This window comes from Sprattus sprattus (genome assembly GCF_963457725.1).
Source record: "Sprattus sprattus genome assembly, chromosome: 14".
In the NCBI taxonomy this organism is placed as follows: domain Eukaryota; kingdom Metazoa; phylum Chordata; class Actinopteri; order Clupeiformes; family Clupeidae; genus Sprattus; species Sprattus sprattus.
In genome coordinates, this window is record NC_137912.1 from 6,343,529 (window position 1) to 6,368,528 (window position 25,000).

Genomic DNA, 25,000 nt, shown 5'->3' on the forward strand with positions numbered 1-25,000 from the left:
GAAGATGTGATCCCGCTTAATGTTAAGTGTTCTTATAACAGTACTTATACACATGATAAATACAGTAGTTATATGTACTTCACATACTACGCAAAGTACACATATTACTAACATATTATTAACCCTAATCCCCAACCACATCATAACCCAAAAACCACCCTGTAACATTATATACGGAGGCTGAATTTTTTGCACAAAGCACATGTCTGATGGTGGGCTGCTGTTGTATGCACCAGGTGAGACGGCTGCAGTGGTATCTCTTTTTGGCCTGCTCTGTGTAGCTCATCAGGTCTGGGACATGATCATACAGCAGATCCAGCTCATGGGTAGACTTCGAAGTTCCTTCTTCTGCAGAGAGTGACACACACACATACACACAGACACACACACACACACACACACACACACACACACACACACACACACACACACACACACACACACACACACACACACACACACACACACACACACACACACACACACCAAACAACCACAAACATGGAAGGCATTTATCAAAATCAGTAATATTCACCCTCAGTTCATTATCAAACCTCCAGAGGCTCACAATGAAAACAAAGTGCTTCCTAGGATGTTATCAAAAACTCCTTAGTGTCCACTCAATGTACTATACGTCAGATAAGGCTGAACGTACATCCCATGTCATTTAAGTTACTGAACACTACTTCATATAGAGTATACTTGCTAACACATATAGTATGCTCAAGCGTCATGATAAACAGTACCCATTTCTTCTGTGCCATAGTCAGGGATGTACCCAGATTCCAGCATGGCATTGCGGCATGCACTCCTAGCCACCTCCTTTACCAATTCTCTGAACTCCTCAAGACGAGAGGCCACCTGCTCCAAAGGTCAAGGGTCAGCAGTTTAAAGGTCAAGAATGGGTGAAACTGTCAGTACTTTGCTACCAACGTAATATCACTGTCATGGTGTCACTGCACACACACTAAGAAGCTGTGGACCTTGCTGTGGACTCAGACAAACACACACACACAGACACACACACACACACACACACACTCACACACCCAATACACACCCATGGATGCACAACAGTCAAAGAGGTATGCATTTGTACTTGCACAGGTATGGAGTCACACACACAAGCCACACACACACCTCCTTCAGCTGTCTGTACTGCTCATCCTGGAATTCTTTGAGGGAGTACGTGCGGTTTGCTTCGATGCGACACAGTCCCACGTCAGAGATGTGATAACACATCTCTCTGATCTGGATCAATGCCGGCCGAAGAGACTGACAGATGGGAAAAGTACAGCACCAGCCAAGTCAACACACAGCAGTGGCATTCGCGGACATTGCAGTGTCAATAAAAGTCAATGAGTGGTTGACAGAATGTGTTGACAGTTCAGTATGTTTGAGTGTGTGAGTCGGTATAGGTGTGTGTGTGACTGTGTACGTGCATTGTGTGAGCCTGCACAAATGGGTGTGTGTGAGTGTGTGTGAGTCTGTGAGAACAGATATTGATAGACACTGAGAGAGATTTAGAGAGGGAGAGAGAGAACAAGAACAAGAAAAAGAACAAAAGCTGGAGAGTTTCACGAGGGAGAGAGCCCTATTAAAAAGTCTTGTTTTTTATTTCGTCTGTTGCAAAAAACACACCAGTGGCATTCAAAATAGGAAAGAAAACAGCCCCTGCAAACTAAGCTACAGTTACGTTTTTCCCGACGTTTGTGCAAAATAGTGGCATCACTGACCTCGTTGACGATGAACAGACTCTCTTGAAGCGCCTGCTTGCACAGGTTCGTTTTCTTGGAGCGCACGTTGGTCCTCCACACGCTGAAGGCCCTCCAGCGGCGGAAGTGGACGAAGGTGGGGATGCGCTGGAGGCGCCGGTGGCAGCCGTACTCGTGCTCCCAGCGCTCCAGCGTTATGAAGTCCACCTCGCCGTTGCAGTTGTACGTCACGCCATGCTGGCTTATGGTGTAGTAGTCGTGCTTGTTGATGTTCTCGTACGTCACGATTCTGTCGAATGGGAGCGCAGGGTTGTTTTTTCACCTTTTAATGAGCAATCATGTCTCTGTGTGCATAATTACGACTCACATCTGATGGTACACGGTTATATCGTAATGACTAACGCTGTGTGGTTTGTATGAAGCATAGTTTGTGAGCAACTGTGTCAATGGATATGACATCTGGAAATGTAATCAAATGATCTCTACTTCACTTAACTCTAATGCTTTCTGACTCTGCCAAAGTGTTTTAAATATTTCGACAGCTAAAAGTAAAAGTACTAGTTAAAAGTAGTTATTTGGACCAGAGCAGACAGTACAATTGCATTTATAAATCAATATCAACTTACCTGAGGTTGAAAGGATCATAGTGGATGGATGCCTTGGGTTCTGTCGATGTCATGTAGAGAAATCCCAGGTGGGGGTTATTTTGGATGGTGTGGATTATTTCTGGGGGGGAGCGTAGCCTGGCACGGATCACCTCCTCCACTGAATTAAACAGCAGTGGACGGGACAGAGGCAGAACTGGGCTAGGCAGTGCCATGGAAACCGTTCGGCCCTTGGCAGAAGGCAGTCCTTTAGGAGGGGTGGGGGTGCAGAGTCCCAGCTGTGCCTAAAGGGACAGTGTTGAGATCCAATACAACTTGTGTTATTAGATCATCATCCAACACCCACCATGGAGTGACAATTAGTTTTCACTTCTATTTGATGCGTCAATATGGCTTCTAAAACACAGGGCAATAACTTTGTCACCAACAACACAAATAACAGGTATTTAAACACCCGTCCTCTTTCTCTCTCGTTCTCTCTCTGTCCCAAACCTAACCTGTTTGTCTTTGACATGGTCAGGCAGCTCAGGAAGGCGGATCACAGATGATGATGGCCTTTCCAGCGAGGTGCTAATCCAGTCGGCCCCTACTGAAGGGGAGGCAGCAGGCCTCCACCCGGCACTGAGCAGCTGCTCACGGTTCTTCCTGTGTTTGAACTCGGGCTGATTCTGGCTCTGATACCTTTTCAGGACAGGCTTAAAACACAAAACAAACACACACTAAATGGTCGGCATATTACTGGCAATTATATGGCATGACTGTACCATTCATTATATGGTAAGTACCTTACTATCTCAAACTCGTAGACAAACTGCAAAGCAGTCATACACTGAACTGCGTTATTGCTTTAAGATGTGAATTAGGGAATAGTTTGCCCATGCTACAAAATTGCCAGAGTTGTTGCTTTAGGCTCCAGGTAATCAATTAGGCCTAATTTATTAAGTCATTATGAGTTAAAAGACTTCAGGTGCAAACTTACTAGTTAAACCCTTATTTAAATCAGGATTTGAGGCAAATGAAAACATGGACGAGGCAGCTAGAAAGAAAATATGACTAGCCTATAGAGATCAATTCTAAACTGGGAGACATTCGTGTAGATTTGTGTTATCATATGCGTGTCAATGCATTTAAAATGAAATGTGCCGAAAAACACAGCTCAATACTAGTAGTACAGTAAAAGTTATCAACCTTCTTGTAGCTGGGTTTTGGGTTAATCTGATTACATATCTTTCCATATTTTAAGCCAACTCCTATCAAGTATATAGTTAGACTGGTCTCTGTTTGTCTCTTCACAGGCGGTACGTCCGAATTATTTTTGAGTCTCGGGCATTTCGAACATACGGAGCCCCCTATAGGTTGACTTTTTGCATACCTCTGCGTTCTTTCGCAATACTTTTGCATTCCCTCGTATAGATACGCTGTTCTCGCTGTGCCCACTGGTTTCTCCGCACCTCCTTGCAATATCTAGCTATATATGTTCTCAGTCACGCAATTGAATGCCCATGATTCATATTAAATAACGCTCGCAATTATTACTTTCATATTTGATCAGGACATTTTGACGGGGCGAATGAAATAAACGTGATTGACGTGACAGATTCAAAAGTCAGAATGTAGGTTGAGGTTGGTAGTCAGGGCCGAAATTTTGGTTGGCATTGCCCACCCCAGCTCACTACTAGATCCCGTCTTTGTTTTAACATCACTCAAATTAGGAGAAAATCTGTGAATGAAGCAATGACTCATCACATGTAGCCTACATACCAGTATCTCCAATTGCTGTGGTTTCTGTGCAACCTTCCTACGCGTCTGTGCCTTGGTGCTGTGGGTGAACACGAGGGCATTGGGGTCGCGCTGTGCCTGGCTGGGTGCCACTGATGTAAGCCTTGCCCTCAACCACTCCTCATCCACAAGACCAACAGGCACCCGCAGTCCCTGACTCTCTTCCAAACCAGGGTTGAGTGGACGCCGAGGAACGCCTCTCCGAGAGAGTGACATGGTTCTCTGCTCTCAAATAAATTCTGTTAGACAAGATATTTACACACATTTAATTCAAATAATCGTAGTCATACAGTCAGGTACAGTTTGGTGGTAGCTTACATTAACAAGTTTTATTTCTGAACTAGCCTCATGGCTCGGTAAAACATTGTTTTCAACTGTAACGTGACACTAATACGAATTACAAAACTGATGACTGGATACTATAACTAAGCAATAGCTATCGATAACCAACTAAGTTAATGCTAACTATACAGGTTGTGTCCGCGTTTGTTCCAGTTACGCCAGATGTTGAATAATGTTACTGTCATCAGTCAGCAAAACAAGCGTAACATCCCTTATAAACAAACTGGCTATGGTCACGTAACGTTACCTATCTGATTATTATAGACTTTTAACATCATGTGATGGTTGCTAGCCAAACTTAACTTACATTGTGTGAAAGGTGGAGAAGATTGAGTGATGGGCTGAATAGTTGGCTCCATTTAAAACAAAATAGCGAATTCGTCAAAAATACTATCAACCTAAAGATCTACCTTATGTTACATTTATTTAGGTTAGTTAAGTTAATCATGCATTTACATCCTAAGCAAAAACGGCATTCAGTACCCATTTGTTCCTGACTGCCACATTGTAATTGTTTACGGTTTCTTAGCAACGGAAATCATGGCCCCAGAAAAGTCACTACGGCGCTGTCAGCGCTAACAAGGACATTCAGGATTAAGTATCACGTACCATCTTGGTTGTGGCTACCACGGGTGCTAAAAGTTCAAGGAAAATATAATTTTGGGAGAGTTGCCAACTTCAAACCTGACTTACCGTGAAAATCGATTAGATTAATCGAACAGGTGTATTTTTTGGCCTGAGATGCATTGAAGTACCTAATTGATTTTTTCTTTACATACAGCGTGAGACAGGGTTAAAAGTGTGTGTATATATATGTATTTCATAATGCTTGGTGGAAAATATATAGGCTACACTGACAGGGAAGAGATGGAACCCAAACCACAATGGTGACTGGTGGCAAATCCCTGACAGACAAATATCTAGATTCTAGATTCTTGTCAAGTGGGAGATGTGGAGAGAACTTGCCAAGCAGTAAGAGTGAGACAGAACTGAGGAGAGAATATCTTAACACGGGCAATAGTCAAATATATGTCACATGGTCATCCTTCTGTATTTTGCATTTGAAAAAGGTACACTATGAAAAGTGTCCCTGTACACCCATGCATAAAGGGACAAACAGATTGAAACAATACACAGGCAGAGCCACAGATTAACCACAGGGATATTCTTTATTTTACTTTTGTCATCCTCTTTAATAAAGCATTATACTTTTTTTTGCTACCACCTGTTATAATTCTCAATATTTACAATGGTGTATTATGCACAAACACAGGGGGCATATCCTGAAAAAGACAGTAAACACATGCCCCAACCCCCTAAGAAAAACATCCCAGTCTTTAAATCTTTAAATCTCATCCCGTACCCTGGCTGGAGGTTCCCAATGTTAAACACTGAGACACTATTAAGTAAGGGCCTCCCAAGTCAAAGAATGTAGTGTGTGAGTGTGTGTGAGTGTTAACACAACACAAATAAGTGTTTTTTTTCAGCACAAGCACATTTAGAGATTAAGATGCAGATTGTGTCCAGATTAACGCCAAACCAGATGTCACCAGGGCTAAAGTGTAGGGAGAAACAATTTGCTTGCCCAAAAGTGTTCAAATGGAATCACAGTGAGAAAAAACACTTGTTTACCCTCTACAACACTGAGCCATAGAATCGAATGGCACACATTAGAATACACTGTACCAAGGTTTTTTGTCATTTTGGTACAGTAAGCAAATATCAAAGTCGAGACAGAACTACAGAAACATTACCCAACACATACAGGTATACAGAGTATATGATTGATACACTGAAATACACTCCTACTTTAATAAATACCGTTCTCCTGTATGACCTTTTATCACTCCCTGCTAAAGACTTGGCAATTATTACCGCTTCACATTTGACACTTAATATAAAACAATGTCTTTATTGTGCTCATGAAAGCAGTCCTCTTTTCTATGGTTCCATAAAGACCTCAGTCATAAACTGACTCTACACGGTACACAGCACTAGTGACAATATATACTGTGGCCCAGAGGGCCAAATGGGGCCAATGGCACTGTTATCTCGCTCTGTCAAACATTTCCTCAGCTCAGGGCAAGGCGTCTGAGGGCCCCTCGTCAGATACAAAGTGTGTGTGTGTGTGTGTGTGTGTGTGTAGAGGGGGCAGTTTGTACTCAACATGATATATAGTGCAAAATGACACAAAATATTAATGTATAAAATACTCCTGGTCAGTATGTTGAATGCAATTACTTGTTGTGTGTCATGTTCAGACACAAGTTCCCCAATAGGACAAAACTAACTTTACCAATGTCAGTTTGACCAGCAAAAAAAAAACAGTTCTAGCACTGGAAATGCAGTGTGCTATGTGTGAAATAGCTGCACTCCTGTCAGAGGCACTAACTGGACTGCATGAGAATATGACGCGTAGAGTCCTTCAGAGAGGCAATGAAACACGGAGACGATTGAAGGGGGCTTCATATCATGTCCATATGTTGTTGTTGTTTTCCCGTGAATGGTTCCTGTATTCACTTGTCATTCTTCTGTCTTTCGTCGTCTCGCTGACCTCTCAAACCTCCAGAGACATCCCATCCACCCTTTGGATCATGGGTAAAATGCTGAAACATGACATTACATAAGCATTGCTCTCTTTCTGGGCAGTGGGATCTGTGACCAGAGGGAAAGACAAGAGAAGAGAAAGGCAAGCTGATATTTTATTGCTGGATACATTTGTTGTAGTGCAATGAAGGAGAGATTTGCCGTTAGACATTTCCATGGTGCTCAGACTGCAATTGCACACAGAATCCGCCAGGAGGCATTAATGAGCATTGTAGTGCCAATGATCTTGATTGAGGCCAGTAATGATGAGCATCTTCAATCAGATACAGGGTTGGGGAATAACTCACGTAATTCAATTACAAAATAAATGTAATTGTAATTGAGAAATATGTAATTTAACTACAGTTAGTAATCAAAATATTGGTGATTATAAAGGGGCTACATTATAATATAAAGTAAAAAAGCTTTAAAGCTTATATGTAGAATATTTCTTTACATCTTTTCTTCATCTAAACACACTCAAAATTTTAGCAATTTTTTTGATTGCTTTTAGTTTGAATTTGCACCGCCTCTCACCTCCCAATTAAAAAGTAGGCCTGATCGAAAGTAATCAAATGGAATCAATTACATCACTTAGATGAAGTAATACAAAAGTTATATTACTAATCACATATAGAACACTACTACTATTAATCTAAACTATAACTATAACTACTACTAGTAACCAACCCTGATCTTACTAAATTTTGTGTCAGTTTTTCTCCAAGATTTGAGCTCTACACTCACCTGTTTGAATTGGCCCTTCAATTAAGCATTAGCACTCTCTGCAAAGAGAAGCAAAGCACATTATACATTTGAACAACAACAACAACAACAACAACAGTGTCAGTCACTTAAATTTGGACATCAGAGCAGCAGCTTGCACTCTACGTAAAAGGCAACCCCAGGAGCACATGATGATGATGAATGTCATGCAATACCACCAAAGAACAGCAGGAGGCAGCCCTCGAGGGAACCACATTTCAATACAGGAGATGGCTAGTTGCATGAGAAGCTCCAACACTTCGAAACACATTTATTAATCAATGGCAAAATCCCAAAAGCTGTGCGGTCTGTGCCCAGTCAGCTAGCCCAAGCATATTCTGAGCAGCTTTGAGAACCATACAGACTCTATTCGTCTTCTTTTCACTCCAAACAAATCCTTTGTTGTCACTGCCAGTCCTTCTCCTGATGTTCTCCTCCCTCTCCCTCTCTCCCGTCTCTCCCTCTCTCGAATACAGAATGTGGCTGTCTCTCCGAACCCTCTACTAACAAGCGAGCCCAGCTGATATTCTGCCTGTGATTCATTTAGACAGGTTGACAGCAAGCTGTGTACACATCAATTAGAAATTCATGGTTTGGTCCAGGACTCTGGGCTTCAATTAACCCATACCTACAGCACAATCTCTCTGTTTCTCTCTCTCTCTCTCTCTCTCTCTCTCTCTCTGTTCTCTCTCTCTCTCTCTCTCTCTCTCTCTCTCTCTCTCTCTCTCTCTCTCTCTCGAGCTGAGTGGACGTGCGAATGTGAGCTGCGAGAGACGCGTGAGTGAAACTGTTGTCTGTGACAGAGACTTTTCTTCTAACTTCATCTTCTGTGCGTTGCATTTGTTTATTTGTTTGTATATAGTATAATTATTTGTCAAAAAAGTTTTTGTGCGCTGTATTACTTAAGTTGCGGGGTGCGCTTCAGCGCTTGCTGGGCGACCACCTGCACCGCGTTAGCGAACAATGGAGTCTTTCGCGTGTTTGACGAGGTCTCACGCAATTAGAATTGAATCCCCGGTCGGAGTGGAAGAATGTTCCTTAGCTATTGGTGAAATTATTGGATATGAGCATGTGCTTTCGGGTTCACGCATGAATAAAGCCATTGTGCTGTTTTTAAGTTCAATTGCAAACGCTGACTTGGCTATCCAGCATGGCGTGATAATTAGGGATTCTCTGATTCCCGTTTATCCCCTAAGTAGTCCCTCCCGAAAGATACTTCTTTCTAATGTTCCCCCCTTCCTCAGTGATGAGCAGATAATTAAAGAATTGTCTCGTTTTGGAAAAGTGGTGTCGCCGATAAGGAAGTTACCCGTTGGCTGTAAATCGGATAAATTAAAGCATCTCCTGTCTTTCCGTAGGCAGGTTTACATGGTGCTCACTGGTAATAGGAGCGACCTAGATGTTAAAATAAGTTTCAATGTTGGTGGTTTCAGCTACCTTGTGTTTGTAACTTCAAACGTGACAATTAAGTGCTTCCGATGTGGGAAAGACGGACATCAGAGGCAGGACTGTGACAGGGGTGGGAACAAAGGCCAGGCTGGACAGGGAAATGCGCAAGAAGAAGCTGCACCTGCAGCAGATTCTGCGAAGCCTACGAGCGAGGCTACAACACCAGAGCCTACTACGGCTGATTCCCCGGTTAGCCCTCCCAAAGCATCCACAAATGGTTCATATACTGACGACACTACTGCCACAATGCCTGGTGATACTGAGACTCTCATGACTGGTCCTAATGTGCCTCCTCCTTCCGCAACCGAGTCATTAAAATCGGACTCACTTGCGGCCGAAGTGCCTGCGCCTCCCGTAGGACATAGCCCTGAGACACCTGTTGAAACCGGGTTAGGGGAGGAGGGTGCTGGGGTGGAGACTGCTGATAAACCTGAGTCAGCTGAGGCCGTATCTGTACCTATCTCTGGTGGTCAGATTGCGCAGCCTCTTGATGAGTTGATACATAAGGAAGTCGCTGAAATGGAGACTGATTTTAAGAAACCGGCATGCAAAAGAAAATCGAAAGTTGAAGAAAACGAGCAAGTAAAGGTTAAAAAGGGAGAAGGTGGATTTGAAGGCGCAGCTGAGGCTGAGGACTACACCTCTGACTCTAGCTGGTCGGGTTGCTCTCAAACGGATTTATCAACGGTGGTTTATACAGCGGAAGAATTCATGCAGTTTCTCATAAAAACTAAGGGGCATAGAGAGGTCCGTGTTGTGGACTATTTTCCGAATAAGGAGCATTTTGTTAGGGATGGCACGTTCTGGTTGAGAGAGGGCGAGATCCCTAAGCCAGAGTATTTTCGGCTTCGGAAAAAAGTCGGTGAAGTGCGGAAAGAGTTGCGTAGCGGGAATATTGCCAGCTGACTTGGCTGTTCTTTTTTTTTGAAGCTGTCCCTAATGCTGCGAGCTCAACTTAACAGTCAAGATGATGACTTTTTCTTTTAGTACTATTAATGTAAATGGTGCAAGGGACATAAAAAAAAGGATGTTGCTTTACGACCTAATGAGGTTAAAGCGCATAGACGTGCTGTTTGCGCAAGAAACGCACAGCGACGGGAAAAATGAGATTGATTGGAAAAGGGAGTGGGATGGTTTGTCTGTTTTAAGTCACAAATCTTCGACAAGTGGTGGTGTGGCCATCTTATTTTCTAAGCATTTCATGCCACTTCACTTTGAAGTAGATGAGATTGTCAAAGGACACTGCTTAAAGGTTGTGGCAAAGTTTGAGGCTACTACTATGTCCTTTTTGAATATATACGCGCCCACAGTAGGGGCAGACAGGCTTTTGTTCCTTAATGCCGTTGGTGACTCTTTGAGTAAGCTAAATGCTGACTGTTTGCTTTTTTTAGCTGGTGACTTTAATTGTACTGAGAATGACTACTTGGACAGGAATCATTTGGAGCCACATTCTGCTTCTAAGAAGGCTCTCAAACAGATAATTGAAGCTCATGACCTGTGTGATGTCTGGAGGAATCTCCACCCAGACGTAAAACAGTTTACATGGACACACTGCAGAGACAATCACATGTCCCTGGCAAGGTTGGATAGAGTCTATGTCTTTACTCATCAGAATAGCTCTGTAAAGTCCTGTAGAATTTTTTCCAGTTAGTTTCTCAGATCACAGTGCAGTTATCTGCTGTGCAAGTCTAACACCCTTTAAGCCTCGCAGTGCCTATTGGCATTTCAACGCAACTCTTGTAGAGGACAAACGTTTTTTAGGAATTTTCACTTTATTTTGGGAGAACTTTAAAAAACAGAAAAGAACATACTCCTCCCTGCAACTGTGGTGGGACTGTGGAAAAGTCTTAATAAGGCAGCTTTGTCAGCAGTACACTCTAAATGTGACAAAAGACGTATCTCAGTCAATGAGGACTCTTGAAAAGGAAATTCTGAGCCTACAAGACTTAGTAGCATCCTCTCATAATGAAGAGCATATTAATGCTCTCAGGTGTAAAAAGAAAATGCTTGACGATTTATTAAATGTCAGGGCCCAAGGGGCTCTTGTTCGTTCACGATTTCAAAATGCAACGCAGATGGATGCACCCTCAAAGTTCTTCTTTAGTCTAGAAAGAAAGAATGGCCAGAGTAAACTGATCCACTGTCTGCTCTCAGAAACTGGGCAAGAGCTCACTGAGCCAGCCGACATTCGCAAGAGAGCGGTTGGTTTCTATGCTGATTTGTTTAAGTGTGAACTAAATGACATGGAGGCTGTAGCTTGCACTTATTATGATGATCTACCGAAGGTAGGAGATGAGTCTGCTACTAAACTGGAGGAGCCAGTGACCCTAGGTGAGCTCCATTCTGCACTCATGGGGATGGAAAATGGGCGCTCAGCTGGCGTGGATGGGCTGACGGTCGAGTTCTTTAAAGCATACTGGGGGCTAATTGGGCAGGACCTTTTAGAGGTCCTGGTAGATAGTCTTGATAAGGGGTTATTGCCACTAAGTTGTAGAAGAGCTGCCATCGCCCTGCTACCCAAGAAGGGGGATTTACAAAACATAGCAAACTGGCGGCCCGTCTCACTCTTGTGTGTGGATTTTAAAATTTTGTCTAAAACCCTGGCTACAAGAATGCGTAATGTAATTGGTCAAGTAGTTCATATTGATCAGACTTACTGCATACCTCAAAGATCAATTTTTGACAATGTTGCACTAATACGTGATTTCCTGGACTTTTCACGCTTAACTGGCGTTAAGGCGGGTCTAATATCTCTAGACCAACAGAAAGCCTTTGATAGGGTTGAACATTCTTTTCTTTGGCAAACTCTTGAAGCCTTTGGTTTTGGTCCTGGATTCAGGGCCATGATTGAGACCATGTACAGAGGCATTGAAAGTGTGTTGAAAATCAATGGGGGGTTGAGTGCTCCCTTTAAAGTAAGCAGAGGAATCAGACAGGGGTGTGCCATGTCAGGAATGCTGTACTCCCTTGCTATCGAGCCTTTACTGCATAAGCTTCGAACTGAGTTACAAGGTTTTTCAATACCTCGTTGTAATAGCAAACTGTGTCTGTCTGCATATGCAGATGATTTAATTGTTGTTGTGAATGGAAATGAAGATGTAAATAAGCTTGAATGTATTGTGCATGATTTTAAAAAGTTTTCATCAGCTGCAGTAAACTGGGCCAAAAGTGAAGCTTTGCTAATGGGGAACTGGGGTGGGCAGCCTCCCAGTTTACCTGGTGGGCTGGTTTGGAGAAGGGATGGGTTAAAGTATCTTGGTGTGTTTTTGGGTAATGATGTTTTTTTAAAGAAGAATTGGGAATGTGTTGTGGAAAAGGTCCAGGGTCGTCTTCAAAAATGGAGGTGGATCCTGCCTCAACTGTCATATAGGGGGCGGACACTAATAATAAACAACCTGGTGGCCTCTTCCCTGTGGCACAAGCTTGCCTGTGTGGACCCTCCTGCTGGGCTTTTGGCCCAAATTCAAAGACATTTAGTGGACTTCTTCTGGGATAAGTTCCACTGGGTCCCTCAAAGTGTGCTCTTTCTGCCCAAGGATGAGGGCGGGCAGGGTCTCATTAACCTAATCAGCAGACAAGCGACTTACCGTCTGCAGTTTGTCCAGAAACTTTTGTGGGGGCCGAGGGACCTGGTCTGGAGACCTCTCGCCCTGGCAATGCTACGCAGGGTGAATGGAATGCTGATAGACAATGCACTGTTCTTGATGGACCATAAGAGACTCAACCTGATTGAACTGTCATCCTTTTATCAGAGCTGCTTCAAGGCCTTTGGACTCTTTAGGCAAAGCTGGTCGGCAACCGCAACATCACTACACTGGCTGCTTGAAGAACCTGTTACTCTCGGAGCTCGGTTTGACTTGTGTGGGGAGGATACCCCAGGACTAACGAACCTTCTGTGTGACTGTAATTGTTTTCAATTAAGAAATGTTATTGAAAAAGCAGGACATGATTTCAAGAATGCTGGGGCCTTGGCCTCTGCTTTAGGGGTGAGGTCTTTGAGGTATGCAAGCAGAGTACTTGCGAAACTGCGTGGTTTTTTGAATGATCGAGAGGGAGCCCTTTTAGAGGGTTACTGTTCGGGTAACATGTTGCCAAATGAAGATGATCCCTTTCCTGATTGTGTCTTAAGTACAGATTGGCTGGAGCCTGGTTACACTAGTCCCCTGCTTAATCTGGGAATTGATGAAGACCTGAATTTGGCCACTGCAAATGGGAAGGCAGTGTACAAGGTCATGGTGAAAGCCTTTAACAAAAACAATCTAAAGGGGCGCACTGATACAGTATGGAGGGAGAAGTTAGGGATTGATGGTAAAACTAGACCTGTTTGGAGAGTTTTCTACAAGCCACCATTGACCAAAAGGACAGGGGATCTTCAATGGAGGATATTGCATGGGGCCATAGCAGTTAATGCTGTTACTGCAGTCATGAACCCTGAGCTGAATGACAAGTGTTTATTCTGTAACGAAAGGGAAACTATCTTTCATTGCTTTATGGAATGTACCAGACTTATGCCTATGTTTATTTTTCTTAACAGTTTACTTAACCCTTTAGGGGTGGTGTGCTCTATGCAGAGCTTTGTACTTGGTTTCCCTTACAGTCAGAGGCGAAGAGCTAAATGTCAGCTGATCAATTTTATTGTTGGGCAAGCAAAGCTTGCCATATACTTGAGTAGGAAAAACAAAATGCGTCAAATGTCGGATTGCCATGTGGTACCTATTTTGAGGAATCTGATAATGTCAAGAGTCTCACTTGATTTTAGTTTTTATAAAGCCATGGATAATTTGGATAGTTTTGTTGAGCAGTGGTGCTGCGAAACTGCTGTGTGCTCAGTTGATAACGATGATTTAGTTTTTTGTTTTTGAGTTTTTTTGTTTCCCATTGTTTTGGATAATGTGTAAAACTCTGTTTGCCCAATAAAGGTTTTTTTTAAAAATTCAAAAATTCTCTCTCTCTCTCTCTCTCTCTCTCTCTCTCTCTCTCTCTCTCTATCTCTCTATCTCCTGTTCTCTCTCAGTGCCACCTCACCTTACCCTTCTCCTTCTCTTCGGGTTAGGATAAGCAGTTTTACCTTAAAATAACAGCTTGAAATAAATTGGGGCACTACAATGACTTTTAATATGGAGAATCGCCTCTGTGCCATTGCAATACCAGGGTCCAGAGGCATTTAACTGCTAAATGTAAGATTGCCTGACGCCTTTCTACTGTCTCCCGAACTAGTAATTAGCTTATTTGCCGTCTTGCTTTGTCTTGTGTTGCATTTGCTTGATGTTTGACTGTAATAGGACAGTTGTTGAGTAACTAGTTTGTCATAATGTCAAAGTCAGCACATTTCAAGAGATTTCGTTAGTTTTAGCCGCTAGCATATCGTTAGCGAATAGCAATTGATCCGGAATGCTGCTTTAAATGATCAATGTGTGATACTTACTGTCAAGCAGCTCGTCAGCCATGAGTCCATCCTGGCGGTTGCCCAGCACGAAGGCCAGGAAGGAGAGGATGAGGGCGTCCATGATACCCATGATGGCCAGGATGTAGGCCCAGCGCACTGAGCACGCTCCGATGGTGTACTTTCCCGTCTGCTCGCCGCACATCCTCTTCACCTCGTCCGAGTCCCAACCATCTGGGTAGATCATACAACCCAACACCAGACACGTCCCTGGGATGGAGGAGTGAGAGAGAGAGAGAGAGAGACAGGGAGAGAGAGAGAGGGAGGGAGAGAGAGAGAGAAAAGGAGATAGGTCAATGAAGTGGAGAAGAAAATACATATCTTACAATTGGGGCCACACACAGTTATACAAACACACACAAATACATAAACAAACACGTTAAATGTCTGTTCCATGATGTTGATGTTTTGACACAAATCTCTTCTTTTCTTTGTGCCTAGTCATGCTGACGATGCGGTCTGGGCTGAATTGATTTGAGCCCAACTGAACTGTGAGATGTGGTTACCCTTGAGCCTCTCCCCAATCCTCCAGTCCTCTACTCTCGGGGGCCGCGCCGCTACGGCCGGTAATTCACTGACAGATTGATTTACTCTCCTTTAGCCTTTAGGGGTGACGACTGCCGCACTCCCAGGAGAAGAGACCCAACGACACAACGACTCCAACAGCAACAAGCACAACTTGCCAGCACTATAGTTTGCACTGACTTGGCGCAGCCAAACAAACAAGCAAGCAAGCGGTGACTGCACCAAAACAGGAGAATATCATCTCTTGGATAGAGATGAATGTTTATTTGCATTCTTTAGTACAGCGGTGTCAAACTCAAGGCCCGCAGGCCTGATCAGGCCCGACAAGCCATTTCATCTGGCCCGCCAGCTCCTCAGAATGTTACAAAAAGTTCCATTGATTTGAATGAGCAACGGTGACATTGTATTTGGTTTGCCTAATTTTCCCTCAGGATTAATAAAGTATCCATCTATTTATCTATCAGAGCTTGTCTGCCACGGCCGCTGGTATGTAGAACGCACCACAAATACTGCAAGTCCCACAATGCACTGTCCCCGCGTTGGTAGCATACGTCAATTTAGGGAGCGCTTGCCCCACTGTCCGGCCCTCGACCTACACCCATTTTTTTTATTCGGGCCCTCTGTGTATTTGAGTTTGACACCCCTGCTTTAGTAAATCAATAGGCAAAAATAAATAATGCACTTACTAATAGGTTACAACCTGAATGAACCATACTTCATGTACTGGCTTTGTGCTACAAGGTTCAAAGCAAACAAACTGTGCCATTTTCAGCCAGAGTTAAAATGGTCACACGCTGTGTGGATATGTGCCATATCAAATCTATCACATGAGTCTTGAGGAAGGGGTGGTTTCTAGCTACTTAAGAGGAGAGATGTGCTACTGATGTTTTGAAAGCAATGAGGGCTGGATACTGTTTGTGAAAATCAATGGCAACAGCATTAGCTAAAGGAATGAAGTGATAATTTGTTGGAGGATGTCAAGGCCAGCGGCCAATAGAAAGGGAGCCGAGTGCCCAAGCTGGGCAAGAAACTGGAGTGGGAAAGATGAAGCAAAGGACGTGCCAGAGAGAGAGTGACAGAGAGAGAGAAAGAAAGAAAGTAAGAAATAAAGAAAGAGAGAAAAAGAGAGAGAGAGAGAAAGAGTGCCAAACTATCGTGTAAGAGATAGCCCCGACCCACAAAACGGAAGCTGCCAGGAGGTTTTAGCTGCAGGATAATCCCAGTAAATGACAAGAGAATTACCATCCCTGTTCTCTCTCTTCCTCCCTCACTTTTCCCTCACTCATTCAGTTTGACGTGGTAATCACTGTGTCACAGAGAGATGTGCAGATGGACAGCAGAGAGAGAGAGAGAGAGGGAGATGGAGGGAGGGAGAGATGTGCAGATGAACAGCAGAGAGAGAGAGAGAGAGGGAGAGAGAGATGGTGGGAGGGAGAGAGAGAGAGAGCAAGTGAGAGATGGAGAGAGAGAGAGAGAGAGAGAGAGAGAGAGAGAGAGAGAGAGAGAGATGTGCAATGGAGGGAGGGAGAGAGAGAGAGCAAGAGAGAGATGGAGGGAGGGAGAGAGAGAGAGAGAGCAAGTGAGAGATGGAGGGAGGGAGAGAAGGAGAGAGAGAGCAAGTGAGAGATGGAGGGAGGGAGAGAGAGAGAGAGAGAGCAAGTGAGAGATGGAGGGAGGGAGAGAAGGAGTGGGCGGAGGTGAAGGCATATAGACTGAAGATGATAGAGAGCGGATGGAAGACTGCAGAAGCGAAAGTGACTCAGGAGACCCCTGCTGAGTTCCTGCACTTTCTCTTTCTCCCCCTCTCTCTCTCTCTCTCTCTCTCTATCTCTTTCTCCCTCTCTCTCTCTCTCTCTCTCTCTCTCTCTCTTTCCTTCTTCTGCAGTGTTATGAGTCAAACAGGGCAGAATCATTAAATCATGATTAGAGAGATAATAACAGTCATAATATTCTTGACAGCAAGTAACACAATTGCCCCAGCTAATCCTGTGCCCCTGCCTGGCAGAGTAGGGCACGTTTTACCACTTACACAAGCGCTTAGAGATGACACCCTGCCTCTCAAAGGGATATCATGAAAAGACCTAAGCTTTTACAAATGGCTTCTACCGCCACCCCATCGCCGCATGAATGCAAGCTCTTCATTGTCAAAAGGCTTCAGTCAAAAGACTATGTTATTATTTACATCACAAAGCCACAGGAAAGGTCTAATCTCTTGTGTGACTCTCTCTCTCGCTCTCTCTCTCATATTTTTTCTGTGTCTTTTTCTTTCTATCCCCTGTCAGGCTCAATCTTTCTTTCTCTGTCCCCCCCCTCCTCGATTCCCTCGCTCCCTCTCTTTCACCCTCTTTTCTGTGGTGACTCTGCAGCTGAACATGAAAAACCAAAAGGCTGACGGAGGAGAGGAAAGGGGCGCTCGCAGCACACAAACATCGCGCTGATCATCAATAACGAAACGCATTTATCATTCCATTTCCGCTCCCCGTGATAGAAAAGAGAGAGAGGGGGCGAGGCCGAAAGATCGAGCGGGTGCGAGAATGATGAGGGCGGGATGCCAACGATCGAGATAATGAAACCACAGACATATCTGGGTGTAGTCGTCTGGCGCGCGACAGTCACCCAGGGTCAGACGGTGGAACGGACTCAGCATCTTTCCCTCACCGCCTTAAAAATTGAAAGATTTAGATAATGCTGCATGCTGTGCCTGACTCTCATCCAGATACAGTAGCCTCCAACGCAAAAACAACACACACACACACACACACACACACACACACACACATACACACACACTAGTATTACACAAGAGCTGGGCTTCATCTTGATAATAAGAGATGATATTTGAGATAAAACCAGCCTTTTTAGCACTAACTATGTGATCATTCATGTTGTGTCCACATGCATGCCTGTGTGCTTGATGAGAACGTCACATTTGTCATAAAAGAAATGAATATCTGATACAACAGTGATATTATATTATAAAATAGATCTTAAAATATAAAACACGCTTTCTTCTGTTTTTCCATTAAAAAATGTTTTTTTACTGCAGAGCATTGCAGTTTTCTGTCGAATGGATACGTTCTAACATCCCGGCATTAAACATGCATGACCATCATTATGTAACTAGCTCATGTGTGTGTGTGTGTGTGTGTGTGTGTGTGTGTGTGTGTGTGTGTGTGTACACTGCATAAATCTGTAGGTTCAAAGGCACTTAATTTAGTCCATACTCCTGGTCCTTTCTACAGGCAGACCCGTGTACACAAGGACCCTGGCTAGGAACACAAAGTGACAACACAACACAAACAATGGCATTTGTGATTTGAAACACACACACACTCACACACAGAGACAGTTCTCTGCAATCTCTCTCTCTCTGTCCCTCCCTCTGTTTCTTTGATCCCCCCCTTCTGCATCTCTAAGAGGCTTCCCAGTTGACAGCTGTTTGTCAGGCTGCCTGACTGAAGCCTGGGAGGGGATTCAGCAGTATGAGCAGCAGCACTAAACCAGACCAATCTCTCCTAGTACAGACCAACCTCTCCCAGTACAGACCAATCTCACCCAGTACAGACCACCCTCCCCCAGTACAGACCAACCTCTCCCAGTACAGACCAATCTCTCCCAGTACAGACCAACCTCCCCCAGTACAGACCAACCTCTCCCAGTACAGACCAATCTTTCCCAGAGTACAGACCAATCTTTCCCAGAGTACAGACCAACCTCCCCCAGTACAGACCAACCTCTCCCAGTACAGACCAACCTCCCCCAGTACAGACCAATCTCTACCAGTACAGACCAATCTCTACCAGTACAGACCAATCTCTCCCAGTACAGACCAACCTCCCCCAGTACAGACCAATCTCTACCAGTACAGACCAACCTCCCCCATTACAGACCAACCTCCCCCAGTACAGACCAACCTCCCCCATCACAGACCAACCTCCCCCAGCACAGAAGTCAACCAGACCAACCTCCCCCAGTACAGACCAATCTCCCCCAGTACAGACCAATCTCTTCCAGTACAGACCAATCTCTACCAGTACAGACCAACCTCCCCCAGTACAGACCAATCTTTCCCAGAGTACAGACCAACCTCCCCCAGTACAGACCAACCTCCCCCAGTACAGACCAATCTTTCCCAGAGTACAGACCAACCTCCCCCAGTACAGACCAACCTCCCCCAGCACAGACCAACCTCCTCCAGTACAGACCAATCTCCCCCAGTACAGACCAACCTCCCCCAGTACAGACCAACCTCCCCCAGTACAGAACAATCTCTTCCAGTATAGACCAACCTCCCCCAGTACAGAAGTCAACCAGACCAACCTCCCCAGTACAGACCAATCTCCCCCAGTACAGACCAACCTCCCCCAGTACAGACCAACCTCCCCCAGTACAGAACAATCTCTTCCAGTATAGACCAACCTCCCCCAGTACAGAAGTCAACCAGACCAACCTCCCCCAGTACAGAAGTCAACCAGACCAACCTCTCTCAGTACAGACCAATCTCGCCATTTTGATGCAAAGCGAAGAAGACAATGATTACAAGCACTTTTACAGCCATCAGTCTCCTCTTATAAACCAATCAGAATGATAGAGTGATTTCACCTCGTTCACACTTTCCCCCTGTGCTTATATGATTACTGAAATGATGTTACCTGGTCATTTTGTGCCAGGGCCAAAATACAGTGAAACGTGTTTTCTGTGCCAATGAAGCTCTTTGGCATTTAATTAAAATGCATCTGATCACTCTGCATAATAATTTAGGAAACAATGTGAATCACCACCATGAAAACCTGAAGCAGCAAAAAACTTTGGCCATGAATGTATAAGTACTTCCCATATACCCAGGTTGCAACTTCACCGCACAATAAAAGGTCTTGCAGCTTTGGTGCTTTTTGTGTGAAAGTCACTGTCCAGCCATGGAGGTGCTGAATTCCCTTCAGCATGCACACACCCAAGCTGGTGTGGCTGGGGAGCTGTTCCATTCCAGTGGTGCTGAATCTGCCTGCTTTGAGTCGCCGCTGTGAAAAGGAGCCCTTCTCCTCCCCCCCCCCGGCTCTTAATATGCAAGTCCATGTGGGGTCAGCAGCATATAATACACACTACAGACAGCCTTCCTCCTAGTTATGCATATTTAACATGTGTATTTGCAGATTAGAATTGCACTACAAGGTTGATAAGAGAAGAGGTATTCACAGGTAAGCAGGGGAGACAGGTGGAGAGAGAGAGGCAGGGGGAGACAGGGGGGAGATAGAAAGGTCTGTCTCAATTGTTTATGCTCATAAAACTGTGGGTGAAGTCAATCTTGTGAGACGCTGGAGATTCCTCTGGGAGAGATGAGCATGAATGGCAGTAGGAGAGAGAGAGAGAGAGAGCGCGCGAGAGAGAGATAGATAAAAAGGAAAGAAGGAAGAAAAAGAGGTACGCGAGACAGAGATGTTTGGAGGTAGAAAGACGGCAGCACAGGAGGAGGAGGAGAAGCAGCAGCCAGGGGGAGAGGAGAGGAGAGGAGAGGAGAGGGAGAGGAGAGGAGAGCATGGTTGAGAATGCCAAGTGGCTATCGGTGTGTGACCATAATCGACGGATGAGCGCTGTCTACCGGCCTGGGCTTTGTTTGAGGGGGTTTGTGTTGTTTTCCTGGGAGAGGCAAGCAGAACAGACTGAGAGGAGGACAGAGAGGTGTTAAGAAACCAATCATGGGGTGCTAAATGCCTCATCACACACGGGGAAGCACGCAGCTCTGCTGAGGTTTTGACTAATGCAAACCCTCCCTTGCAGCTTGGGACGAATTCACATTAAAAAAAAAAGTTTATCACTGTCGCACAACACTTGTTTATTCAACAGTCCCTTTTTAAGGATGTGAATGTAATCCATAGTTCATTGACTTGACATGTAAAAGCATGCTGTGTGTGTGTGTGTGTGTGTGTGTGTGAAAGATATATCGCACTCTGTGGGCTGCATGTTGCAAGGGGTGTTTCAATACAGCCCCCGGGGGGATGGCGGCCCATAAAACTGATTGAGGATCAGATTTACAACCCAATCCGTCTCCCTGCACGCCTGGTAAAGCATGAACAGCGTGCTGTGTGTGTGTGTCTGGTGTGTGTGTGTGTGTGTGTGTGTGTGTGTGTGTGTGTGTGTGTGAGAGAGAGCTATATAAGCATGAACAGTGTGGCGTCTCTATCAGAGGCTGCCGTCTGGATCAGGGAGTCATGACGTTATTAGCCCTTCATCGTCTCCCTCCACGGCCCACGCACAGAGTACACACACACACACACTCACAGAACACACACACACACACACACACACACACACACACACACACACACACACACACACACACACACACACACACCAACCGGCACCCACGGCCCACAAAGAGAGACAAATCACTGCCTATGTGCTTACCTCAGCACTCAGCCATGCGTTGTAAACAACTTAATGATGGAACAGTGCTTTTGTTTGTTTAAACATCTACCGCTGAATACACTTCCATTTGTTATGACTGTTATTAGCATAGCCTTTTTAAAACAGATAGTAATGAAGATGACTCAGTATAGGTACAATTATTGAACGGAAGGATATTAATGTGCTGTTCATCTTCCATTGCGTACAGGAGGGGGAAATCATTGGCCACACATCTCTGCTGGATGAAGGATTTAATGCATTTCTGTCTGTGACAGCCAGTGCCTCCTAATATAGATTGGGTAAAGAGGCAGAGATTGACTCATTAAGAACTGCTCTCAGGCGTGGCAGGGGTGAGGAGAAATCCATTGCTTATTAACTCTCTGACGTCAGATTTGAGGACAAATCTATTTCCCATTAGAATTTTTTAAAAAGGGGGGGAACAAATTAACCGAGAGAACAGATGCCTGCTGCGGATGGATGCTGTTGTTATGGCGATGCTGCCGTGTCACAGTAACCGTTTACTCAGCAGTCAGCTGCGGAGGACTGGAGGTGGAGGCGGAGGCAGATGCATCGTCATGGCAACTACCTTACTCTCATCAGCTGGTCGGAGGGGATGAGTTATGAATGGCTGCTGTGCAACAGACTCCAGCCTCCAAGTCAGATACCTTCATGGGCTCTGTAGTGCTTCATACTAAATTATAAAAACATGGTGCCGCATTCTCTATGGTTTGTTTAATATCCTAGATCCTGCCTGCAGTGCACCAACATATGCATGTAGGCACACACACACACACACACACACACACACACAGACACAGAACACACTCACAGAACACAGAACACACTCACAGAACACAGAACACACACACACACACAGAACACACTCACAGAACACAGAACACACTCACAGAACACAGAACACACACACACACACACACACACACACACACACACACGGTCCCACCGGCACCCAGGTCACCGGGGGACACCGCCATTGTGAACCCTGTGAGTGGAGAAGCAGTGGAGGTGATTGGGAACAGGTGTTCCCTATTAATTACCGACTGGTGCCAGCAGCCCTGCGGAGCATATGGTCCAGTCTGCCAACGGAGAGCCAGACACTCGCGCGCCTCTCCGAGAAAAGAACACGTGTTCGAGCTGTGAGCGGCTCCTTTAGAGCCAGCGAGAGAGGGAGAGAGAGAGGGAGAGAGAGGGAGAGAGAGGGAGAGAGAGAGGGAGAGAGAGAGAGAGAGAGAGAGGGAGAGAGAGCGGGAGAGAGAGGTAAAGAAGGACAGAGGGTGAGAAATATCTCTGAGCCATTGTTCTGAACAGGCCCGTCTATGTTTCCGAACAGTCAGGGTTGGGTACTTTGGATGCCAACCAGGTTTGTTCATTGCATGCAAAATCCATAAGAAAGCAATTTCTCCCTTCCCAGTAGGACTCCAATAATCTGTGGCGACAAAACAGCCAGGAGGGAAGGGGAAAACAAGCCTTCAGGCTTCCTATTTATTCAGACAAGCTGAATGCAAGGACACAAATTTGCATATAACAAACACAGTAAGCCCTGCCAAGATGCATATCCTGTTGTTTTCATGTGAAGTGGGAATAACCAGTGCTCCCAATGCGGTAGAGTCCCATTAGTGCGGCTCATTTATATTCAAAGACGAGTCCCCCTTTATCTGGCTCCTCTGCCGCTTAAGGTGCCTTGACAGCCCTCTGGCTAGTAAGGCAGCCCCTTTGAATGTAATACAGGTGTCATCTTTTCTTCTCTCCCTCTCACAGCAAAAGAAGAAGACATTTGAAGTGGCTTGATGGGATTGTTTTAATATTCCTCAGATCTAGGATGGATCTGTTTTGCTGAGCCTGGATCTGTCCTTTATTGTTTGTTTCGGTAGTCATACAGAGAATAACTGACTCGAGCAGAGACGTAACCAAGACTGTGGCATTTGACACTCACAGGCGCGCGCACACAGACACACACACACACACACACACACACACACTCCAAACGCAACACACTTCTCCTCCGACCGATGTGTGAGGGAATTTTGGGACAAACCATTTCTGGGGAGCATGCCTAGCACCTCTATCAATTTAAGACCAGAGTTAATCATTTAAAGAGAACCTATTATGCCCATTTCCAATGTTCATAATTAAATCGTTTTGGGCCTACTAGAACAGATTTACATATTTTTTTCATTTTTCATACTGTGCATCTCTCTTCACCAGGGACGTGCACAGAACTATGCTTAGGTTGCCCGTTTACCCTCCTCGACTGAAGTTGCCCTTCCAAAGGAAATATATTTGCGATCAGGGTACGGGTGCGTGGCAGCAGCGGTTAGTGAGAGTTTAAAATGATATTGGCAAAATATGCGATCAGGGCACAGGGGCGTGGCAGGCGCGGTAAGTGAGAGTTTTGCCCTTCAAAATTCCTGTGCATATTTTTTTTTCATACTTTACATCTCTCTTCACACTGTCTGAAACTCTCCGTTGGAGCTGTGTCTATAAACCGCCTTCTCCCGACAGTGGAGATTGAGATTGCATCATCTTGTAACAAAGTAAAAAGGGTTGGAATTCCAACAAGGTGTTTCAGGCCGCTGAGAAAATTGGTTTCTGTTCGGAGAGAGTTACTCTCTCTAGCGTGTACTTTGGGCTATGTAACTTCGCAGACATATCACATGCACACGTGCTATATAACGCACTTAAGGATAGGGAAAACAACGGATAACCATAATAGGTCCTCTTTAAACATCTCAGCAGATGAAGATAGCTGGTAATTATAAATAATATGAATATTATGAATATTTTAAATCCGATTTTTGGAAGCAAAGGGGTTTTGTTGGCTGACGGAGCAATGCTGTCGGATTGAGATGTTGGTGATGAAATGATGTGTGGATGAAGATGAGTGCTCCCAGCTCGGCCTCACAAGCAGCAGGTGACAACGAGACACACACACACACACACACACACACACAGACACACACACACACACACACACACACACACACAGACACACACACACACACACACACACACACAAACACACACACACACACACACACACACACACAATGATGTGTGTATGAAGATGAGTGCTCCCAGCTTGGCCTCACAAGCAGCAGGTGACACAGGGACACACACACACACACACACACCGGATCGAACTGGCCACCCTACGGTTTCACAGCAGGTGACACGGTGACACAATGCCACCTCATCGGGTGCCACCCCATGTTTGGCATAACTTCGCCTCTGGGCACACACAGCCCATAGGGGTCTCTAGCTGTTGTCTGGGGGTCTTGTGCCAATGTGAGGTGGGATGACATGAGGGTGAGGTTTCGATCCGCTGGTGCATCTGCCTGATTGGTGGAGACTGCCCTGACAACATACCT

The 25,000-nt window shown here is 45.0% G+C and overlaps 2 protein-coding genes across 2 annotated transcripts in view; both read right to left on the reverse strand.

The window, feature by feature from the left end:
* Positions 1-4,315, reverse strand: part of dnah6 (dynein, axonemal, heavy chain 6) — a gene marked incomplete at both ends in the record, with an annotated part of 66,113 nt that extends 61,798 nt beyond the window's left edge. Inside the window, 7 exons of the mRNA XM_080851363.1 lie at positions 234-348; positions 747-861; positions 1,141-1,275; positions 1,737-2,004; positions 2,342-2,604; positions 2,818-3,015; positions 4,082-4,315. Coding sequence (XP_080707489.1) covers positions 234-348; positions 747-861; positions 1,141-1,275; positions 1,737-2,004; positions 2,342-2,604; positions 2,818-3,015; positions 4,082-4,315 — 1,328 coding nt within the window. The remainder of the gene's footprint in view (positions 1-233; positions 349-746; positions 862-1,140; positions 1,276-1,736; positions 2,005-2,341; positions 2,605-2,817; positions 3,016-4,081) is intronic.
* A 2,683-nt stretch (positions 4,316-6,998) lies between these two features.
* The window catches only part of lhfpl3 (LHFPL tetraspan subfamily member 3), a gene marked incomplete at both ends in the record, with an annotated part of 33,007 nt that continues 15,005 nt past the window's right edge, over positions 6,999-25,000 (reverse strand). The window contains 2 exons of the mRNA XM_080851276.1: positions 6,999-7,096; positions 14,667-14,894. Coding sequence (XP_080707402.1) covers positions 6,999-7,096; positions 14,667-14,894 — 326 coding nt within the window. The remainder of the gene's footprint in view (positions 7,097-14,666; positions 14,895-25,000) is intronic.